We start from the raw sequence: 8,805 nt of genomic DNA, 5'->3' as shown, positions 1-8,805 counted from the left end.
AGACCCTGTCATTGATGATATATTTTCAGCAAAATCCCATCACTTTGTCTCATCCATTCCTTCCCAGGTGAATACGCAGTTGATTGCATCCGCTCAGTGGTGGTCTTATTTGTGGCTAGAAATCTGCTGCTCTTGGCTTTTTAGGTGCTTCTGTCTTTCTTTCTGTATTAAGTTTGGGACCAGTCACTAATTGTTTATTGTCAGCACTTTGATGTTTATGTCACTCAGTTGTATAAAATCAGAGCACAGGGCCACTGAGGTACACGGTGATGGAACAGAGTGCCCCTGACAGAGATGGCGCAGGTGTTCATTGGTGGCCCCCCACACCTCAGGTCACAGTGAGTGCTTGTTTGTCAGTGATGACCGGGGTATATTCAGATTAGGAAGGTACCTGGGAATGGGTCTCCATTGTTCGATTTGCCCACTGTCACAGGAATTTCTGAGCACAAAGCTGTAAGTGTATAATCAGATAAATACATATGCTGCTGTACAGTGTACCAGGGATATTATGAAACACCAGAGTTTCTTATAAGGAGAATTTTTTTACAGCAAGTACCTCACTCCCCCGGGGGTAAATACACCCTGTTTCAGAGAGACTTAAGTTAGTGGCATCATTAAATGATGCATGGAGGTTTAAGAAAGTTGAGCCCTGTGTGGCTCAGTCGGTTAAGTGTCTGGCTCTTGATCTCAGCTCAAGTCTTGATCTCAGGGTTGTGAGTTCAAACCCCACACTGGGCTCCATGCTGGGCGAGACTACTTTAAAAATAAAAAAATAAACTGACAGTAGTACCATGTTTGAAATGCTATGTTTTGTCAAGTGTTTCCATTGCTAAATTTTCTTTCTCTTAAGTCACTGCACTCCAGGGTGACCCAGTGTATTAAGAAGGAAAATGAGAAAAGAAGCCCCTTGGATCACAGGGCAAGGGAAGCAGTGACGGAGGCCCAGACTCTAATACTGTAGTTCTGGATAGGAGTCCACAGCGTATTTGCTGTGTGACTTTGGAAAGTTACTTAATTCCTCCAAACTTCGCTTTCCTCCCTCTTCAGTGGGCTTGTGACAGTTACCTGAAACTACACAGAGTACATGTTCTATGTCTGTATGTAGACCAGTGTCCACTGCACAGCAGGAATGTGGTGGTGAGAATAATGGAGGGCCTCCTACGTGCCTGGTGTCTGTGTGTGGGGGATACTGTGTTCGGTTTTGACAGTAACCCAGGGAATAAGGTGTTTGATGTGTGAGGAGCCTGAGGAATTCAACGTCTTGGTCGGGAATTCAAATGGGGGTCTGAGTGTGAAGCTCCTAGCCTTTCCATTCCATCACGCTCCCTGGCCCAGGGGAGAGTACCTGGTTGAGAGTGGGTGCTCAGCATCTTATTTCTTTTTTTCTAAGGTCTTATTTATTTGACACAGATCACAAGTAGGCAGAGCAGCAGGCAGAGAGGAGGGAAGCAGGCTCCCAGCTAAGCAGAGAGCCTGATGTGGGCTTGATCCCAGAACCGGGAGATCATGACCTGAGCCGAAGGCAGAGGCTTAACCCACTGAGCCACCCAGGCGCCCCTCAGCATCTTATTTCTTAGAGGAATGACTGAGGCAAGAGGGGCAGAGTGCTGGTGAGTCCTTGGAGAGAAGTAAGCCCTTGTCTTCGCTGGGGGGCAATCAGGTGACCAGCATTCCTCTTAGGGCCTGGCATGCATCCTGCCCAGAGCCCTGTCTGTGCCTGCTGCTTCACTGGGCCATGAGCTGCCTCCCCAGGTCACTTTGACCACCTGTGGGCCTTGGATCCTTCTCTGGCTGTTGAGAAGAGGGCTGTGGGCCTGGTTAGTGATGATCGGAGTTGTGGCCCTACTAAGCGACCGAGCTCTGACTAAACTGCAGGATGGCGGGCTGGTCTCTGCACCAGTGCTGGGTGCTGGCTGTCCGGGGGCTGGGGAAGGTCCTTTCCCTCCCCTTCTACTGCCTATCTCCCTCTTCCCTCCCTTGCCCTACCCAGTTCATCTGTCCTCCAGTACCTTAGCTTTTCTAAAGGGTTAATACCTTTCAGTCTTACTACTGAGTCTTAGAGAGGTAGCTGATTTCAGAAGTGAGGACTTGGTGAACAAAGTCCATGTGTGATCATATAGGCAGTGTCTGGACATCTGAGATACAGGGGTGTGGGGAGGGCAGACACGGGGTGGTTGTGGTGTTGACAGCAGGCTGGGGCTAGAGAAATGGCAGGAGGTGAGTGAGAGTGGTGTTTTCTCAGTTTTATTGAGACTGTCACCTGGCCAGGCCGATGTTTCTGTTTCACGTGGGGACCAACATTGGTTCCAGGCCAGGCAGGGAATTGTGCTCCGCCCTCTGTGGAGCCACCCCAAATTGAGTAGGATCTGGTTGGCTCTCAGCCACTTAATAGCCTGTGGATCTTGCTAAATGCAGATTCTGATAGAGTAGGGCCAGGCTGGGGCCCAAGATTCTGCATTTCTTCTGTCTTTTAAAAAGATGCAGTTCTTTGAGAGCGAGAACCTTGGCGTGGGGGGAGGGGCAGAAGTGGAGGGAGAATCCTGAAGCCGATTCCCGGCTGAGTGCAGAGCCCCACCCTGGCCTCCATCCCCCGGCCCCTGCACCACGACCTGAGCTAAAACCAAGAGTTGGCCACTGAACCGACTGAGCCCCCCAGACGCCCCAAGATTCTGAATCTCTAAGACATCCTTGGAGGCTGGTGAGTTCCACGGTCCACATGGCGTTCCTTGCCGTGGGCGGGCAGCCGAATGTCGGTGTGCCTGCTGAGTGTGATTGTGGTTAGTGCCAGTAGGGCTGTGCCTCGAGGGCCAGGTGGCCAGAATTTTACCGAAGAGATGTGGCTCTTACAGCCCTCTGACAAAGGCTTTTCCAGAGTGTGCATGTTACCCCATCCTGCTGAGGGCTGGCCTACGTATTTCTAAAAGATATTCATGAGTCTGAATTGGCAGAGCTTCTATTTGGAGCCTCCTTAGTCTTTTTTTTCTCTTTAGTGATTCACCCATCATCTGTCATCGCCAGTTCTTAGCAACCAGTTCACACATTTGCTCAAGTGTAAATCACTCGTAACTGACCTTCCTCCAGGAAAGCTGGTGTCCTCAGTGGAATTAAGCTGTGGAATTTTAGGCTCAAGGCTCAATTCAGCTGTGCGCTGGAGTTGGCAATCTTCAGGAACACCTGCCTGATCTCACTAAGTCACCAAGGCAGTGCCCAGCCTTGCCCACATGCACCTGCTTTGCCATGTCTTATGGACATGGAGGACAAGGAGGAGGGAGAAGTAGTTATTTCAGCTCTGTCTAGCAGTGGCTGGTAGCTATTGTAAGCACCCCACTTACTTATAACCTCAGACTCACACTTTGGCATTCCCAGGATCCTGCTGTGATCGTGAATGTCAGTTCGTGGGTGTGGGCTCTGATGATGTCCCCTGAAGTTTTTTGGTTCACAGTCCTTGGTGATGGTTACTAATCTCTCATTGTAACTCCACTGTGCTCGGGAAGCTGTGATATTTACAAGAACTGTCTTCTCCCACTATCCCCACTTCCTTTCTTGGTTTCCTAAGCATTCATACCTGCCTTATACTACATAGCCTTCTTTTCTCTTCCCTTGACTGTAGTTTAGAAAAGATTTTTTTCCATTCAAACGTGAAGTTATCATCTTTGGTGAAATAAATTTCTGCTTTGGATGTTCAGCATACGATTTGAATGTTTATTCACCTCTGAGCTAGTCTACCACTCAGAGCTGGGAGCTGTTGCAGAAACAGTGTAAAAGCAGGTGAGTGCTGCCAAGGTTGCGGGACACACAGGTGGGGTTGGTCTTGTGGCTGATCACTTATCTTCCAGGGCCTCTGAAAAGCAAGAAATCAAGTCAAAATTCCACATTCGCCATCCTCCCAGTGCCATTGAAGATGGCTTTTCTTTCAGTTTTGATGTCAGAAGTGGTACGTTGTAGTGCAGGGGGAGGGCCGGATATTGGCCTTGGAGTGTGTGGTGTGTGGCTTGGGCTTGTCACCTGGAAGCTGAGTCTTGGTTTCCTTATCTGCATCTCGGCTTGAAAGCCCTGTTTCTGCCTCCCTCATGTGGTTGGTGGGGAGTGGAGGCTGGGGCCGTGTTGGTTAGGGACGTGATTTGCAGGTGGTCCTGTGCTCCCCCCCACCACAATCAGCATCAGATTGGGTGGTTTCTTCTACATGCCAAGAAGGGATTCACAACAAAACCTAGAAACCTTGGCTTAATTCTGATTGTAGCACTAATTCCTTTTGTTTATGAAGTAAAGTTATCTAGTGAAAGTACTTAACATCAAATAATTTTATGCTCTCAGAGTGGGTGTTAGCTCCATTTTATGGTTAGGAAATTGGGGTTCCCTGGGGCCCCAGAGGTAGTTAATGTGCTACTTCTTGAAATAGTGTGTTCCTGGAATACAAAGGCTGTGCTCACCCCACTTCCTAGCCGCTTACAAATCCCAGCCCAGCCGCTCTCCGGCAAACATTTGGGAAAGAGGAATTAGAAGCTTTTTAAGACTGGTAAGGGAAGGGACGCCTGGGTGGCTCAGTTGGTCGAGCGGCTGCCTTCGGCTCGGGTCATGATCCCAGTGTCCTGGGATCGAGTCCCACATCGGGCTCCTTGCTCAGCAGGGAGCCTGCTTCTCCCTCTGCCTCTACCTACCACTCTGCCTGCCACTCTGTCTGCCTGTGCGCACACTCTCTCTCTCTCTCTGACAAATAAATAAATAAAATCTTAAAAAAAAAAAAAAAAAAAGACTGATAAGGGAAGAAAACCTCTATTGTGTCACCCATAGGCTGGGCTCACAGTTGGGACTCCAGGGAAACTGAAATGACCTGACTGGGGCAGGGACTTACCGTTGGCCTCTTCCCAGAGGATGTCTTGAAGAAACTTCCCCAGCGCCTGGCCATGCTGGTGATACTGAGCCCCAGAGAGCTTGATTCCGACATCAAAAGGAGTGTCGAACTAGGAGGAGGGGCAAGGAAGACCCAGGAGGTGTCAGAGGTCACATGCTCCCAAACTCACTGCCCTCCTAAGGGCAGTGGCTCTGAGGGTCTCAGCATGGGGCAGGGAAGGCACAGGGTCTGTGGCCCGTCACTGCGGGACAGCTTAGCCAGCTTAGCCTGCCGTCTTAGGTCAGTTCTTCCTGTCCCTGCCATCTTCAGGAGATTTAGCTTGCATCCTTTCCTTACCTCTAGTGAGGTTGCTCACAGAAGCTGCGGGGCTCCCTAGGTTACTCCCACTCCGCCTTGTAATTTTGGAAGACATAAGGTAGTCACCAATGGCAGAATTTCAGGGTCCGGTAGGGAGACTGGGAGGACAGTGGGTCTCCCCAGTGTTGTAGCACTAGCCTGGGTGGTGGTCTCTGGCCCTCCACTGCCTTTCCTGCCCCCATCCCCTGCAGCTGTTCTTCCTGTCAGGGGCACAGGCCTTTCCTTGCTCCGTGGAAAGTCAGATAAGAAGCTGAACTTTCTGTGGAAAGATGCTTTGAGCCAAGTGCTTTCTTCTCTCTGTGCCTCTGTGTCTTCCCTCCTACAAGGAGAGCACCCCATTTTCCTTACTTTCTCAGTACTCTTAGAGATGGCTTAATGATGCTCAGAGCTTTGGGAAAATGGGAAAGAGCTCTCTTTGCAGCCACGTCATGGTTTTTGCCCCAGGAGGGCAGACAGTAGCAGACAGTGGCCCCTCAGGCTCATCTGTTCTGTCGGGGATGAGTAGCTGCCTTGGCACCTGGCACCTGCGTGCTGGTCACTCTGATGTCTGAATGAGTCACTGAGGAATCTTAGTGCTGGGAGGGAGCCTTCGGTCATTGTTCCTTTTGGCCCCTGCCCTCAGACAGGAGGCCTGGAGAGGTTGAGGACTTGCCCGAGGCTGCAGGGGGGTGGTGGCTGGGGATGAGACTGAGAACCTCTTCTGGTCCTGGTCCATGGCGACAACCGACCTGGAGGCCCTCTGACCACTGGGCCTGGCGAAGGCCTTGCTGGGGACAGTCCTTGGGGCTCCCCACCTGGCAGGTAGTGTTGTCATTCCCGTTTCACATGTGAGCAAAAGTGCTCCGAGAGGTTATGAAGAAAACAAATAGCTAGCTTCTTGTTCCCTTGCAAATGTTTACCTTCTTCCTTGTCTCCATGGGGAAGGTGGAGGGAGTGGGGAATGACCTGGTTGGGTTTTGAGGGAACTCCGGCCCTTAAGTTCTCTCCCACCAGCCACTACTCCTTTTTCTTCCTCCCTGCGGCCGGTAGAGGCCCACGCAGACTTCTTGGGAACCACGTGAGCCCCTATCTGAGGGCCTGTTGGCTGCTGCAACACCCTAGGACTGGGTGGCAGGGGCACGGGAGAGGCAGCCTGGCAACTTCTGGGGGAGAGGTTTGCTTCTGGGGACTCAAAAAGGCCCATTTGGCCCCAGCGCCTCATCTGTTCTGTCGGGGATGAGGGGCAGGGGAAGGGATAAGACTTAGTCTCAGAAGTCTTCCAGCTCTGAAAGTCCATTTCAGGGGGACCACATTTGGGGGAAAGTAGAGGGCCCAAGGTGGGGGAGATGGAACGGCAGCACCAGAAGGGGCTTAGGGAGTGTGTCCTGAGCCTCACAGCCAAGGGGGCAGGCCTCCAACTCTGGCAGCCCCAGTGCGCCTCCCAGACAGCTCAGGCTTCGGGTTCTAGTGGAGGTGGTGGGGGCCGTCTCCTCCAAGGCCAGCCTTTCTGGGAATTGGGAACTTCCAGTTGTCCTAGCCCTACCTTGTGTCGCCAAGCTGGCAACACCCCTCCCCTTGGTCTGTCTGGGCAGACCAAGAGCTAGGCTGAGTGGGGTGAGTGCCAGCCGCCTGGGGCTGGCAGTCTCACCAGGCAATTCCCTGGTTTTAGTGTGAGAATTTGCAGGACTCAGAATGGGAATATGGTGGGTTGGGGATCTTACACGTGGCATGGAGGAGGCACCTGAGGACATCCCTAGGTTCTGGTGAGCATCAGAGCATGTGTTGGGAGTTTGTCCTCGATAGAAGAGGCTGGTGGGTAGGGAGGGAGGCCAGGCAGGATGCGCTTCACCTTCTCAGGCTAGAAGAGCCAAATGGGGGTGCTCTCGGGCCGCCAAGCAGGCTCCGTTGGCTAGGCCAGAGGGGAAGGGGGGCTCAGGAGCTGGGGTCAGCCCCGACTTTGGGCCCCACCTCTGCCACACACTGGCTGTGGCCCCTCAGGCCCACCTGTCTGAACTTCCGATCCTCTTCTGTACAGTGAGGGCAACAATGTCAGACCTCCTTACCTCACAGGCTGTTGTGGAGACGGAATGGTGTATAATAAGGGTAAGATAGTCTGTAAATGCAGTCTTGGTCGGTGGGCACAAGCAGTATAGCGATCACCATTATTCAGTACTGCCCCATGGGAATTCTGGTGTCACTGCATGGAGACATCTGTTGCCACCTGAATGCTTGGCAGAGCCATTCCCTGAACCACAGCCAGCCTTCCAGGAAATCCCTTCACTGCCTCTCTGCCCTAATCTCCCCCCTTTACTTCCAGACGTTCTCCTTGTCCCGTGCAAGATTTGTTGGAGCCCAAACAAGTCCAATCCTGTTTTGTCTACAGCTGGGGACGGTGAGTGGCTGCCAGAGACAGGGTAGCAGTAGCTAGCCTGACCGGGGTGCTGTCTGGGTACACTCCCGCCCTGGGGAAGGTCAGAGAGGCCCTTGGGCCAACCAGACAGTTTTCTGTGGGGAAACGTCTTCAATCTGTGATCAGTTGATTATTCCTCTGCTGTCTGTCTCTTGGCACCACGTTTGCTGACTCTCTTTTGAAATCACCCGGTGTCGGCTAGCAGCCCTCTTCTCCCCTGCTCTTGGCTCCCAGTCCTTTCCCATTCCATTGTAGCAAAGTTACTGCTCTTAGACACTTGCCTCTTAATGGGAAAAGACCTGGTAAAGCCCAGTTCAGAGTCAACTCTCTTCATACTATTTTACATTTCTTAAGTAGTGAGTGAGTGGCTCCCTGTTCCTAGCTTACCCTCTGCTTCCCCCACCTCCCCCACCCCCTCTATGACCACAAAAACAGAGCTGCAAGGGAACCAACCCGGATTTCCAGCTCATCCTCTGCCCCTTCCACTTCATTTGTATCTTCTGGGCGGAGTGAGCCTTCGAGAGCTCGAGGCTGCAGTTTGGCTGGCGGCTTCTTGGACTCCTTTCTCTGCTGGAAAGAGGTATTCGCTTAGGGCCCTAAGCCCCCTTAGACTTGCAGGGCCAGAGCAAGGTGTGAGGCTCTGGTCAGACTCAGAGGTGTCCCAGGTACTCTCGGAGAAAGCCAAAGCCCAGAGACCTGGAGCCACAGTCCAGGTCACAAAGCACACAGTTGGCTGTGACAGGCAAGGTGGGAACAAGAGACCCCAGTCTGAATGTGGGGCTTTGTGGGGAGACATTTTACCTGGACTTTCTGGTGTTCAGGGCTCAGAAAGCTGGAGCCCGCCAAGGCCAAGTCCATCCAGAGCACGCTGAAGAGCAGCAGGCTGCAAAGGGTCCCCAGGGAGGGCATGGTGTCCGGCAGGCCTGGAGGAGAGAGGGTCTTCAGGCCCCATGCCCTACTGTCTCTCCCTGTGGCCCAGACCTCACCCGGGTAGGGGCCCAGCAGATGGGATGAGGGCACTTGGCCCCAGGATGTCCCTGCTGAGTAGAAGCTCTTCCCACCCCTCCTAGAGGGGATCCTTGTGCCCACCTCCCCTAGGTAGCGAACTGAAGGATATGAGCCTCCTACTCCCAGGCTGTGTGGAGTGGGACTCCCCATATTTGTCCCAGGCCCCCAGGAGCTTGTGCCAGGTTTCTTAATGAAATGT

At 52.5% G+C, this 8,805-nt stretch overlaps 1 protein-coding gene across 1 annotated transcript; it reads right to left on the bottom strand.

Annotated features, from left to right (window-relative positions):
- Window positions 1–3,716: 3,716 nt before the first annotated feature.
- On the bottom strand, window positions 3,717–8,592 carry GHRL (ghrelin and obestatin prepropeptide). Its single transcript, XM_044253010.1, has 4 exons — window positions 8,400–8,592; window positions 8,052–8,168; window positions 4,853–4,961; window positions 3,717–3,841 (listed from the first exon to the last, which is right to left on the bottom strand). The coding sequence occupies exons 1-4, from the start codon at window positions 8,505–8,507 to the stop codon at window positions 3,822–3,824; spliced, it is 354 nt and encodes a 117-aa protein (XP_044108945.1). The 5' UTR covers window positions 8,508–8,592; the 3' UTR covers window positions 3,717–3,821.
- Window positions 8,593–8,805: the final 213 nt, after the last annotated feature.

The sequence above is a fragment of the Neovison vison genome, chromosome 6 (assembly GCF_020171115.1).
Source record: "Neovison vison isolate M4711 chromosome 6, ASM_NN_V1, whole genome shotgun sequence".
In the NCBI taxonomy this organism is placed as follows: Eukaryota; Metazoa; Chordata; class Mammalia; order Carnivora; family Mustelidae; genus Neogale; species Neogale vison.
This window is presented reverse-complemented; position numbering and strand designations above follow the sequence as displayed.

Coding starts and splice junctions, on each gene's coding strand:
- GHRL (XM_044253010.1), bottom strand. CDS start 8,507: ATGCCCTCCCTGGGGACCCTTTGCAGCCTGCTGCTCTTCAGCGTGCTC. Junction 8,169..8,399: donor CTGAACACCAGAAAGTCCAG/GTAAAATGTCTC, acceptor ACCTCTTTCCAG/CAGAGAAAGGAGTCCAAGAA. Junction 3,842..4,852: donor CCTCTGGGAAGAGGCCAACG/GTAAGTCCCTGC, acceptor CTTGCTTTTCAG/AGGCCCTGGAAGATAAGTGA.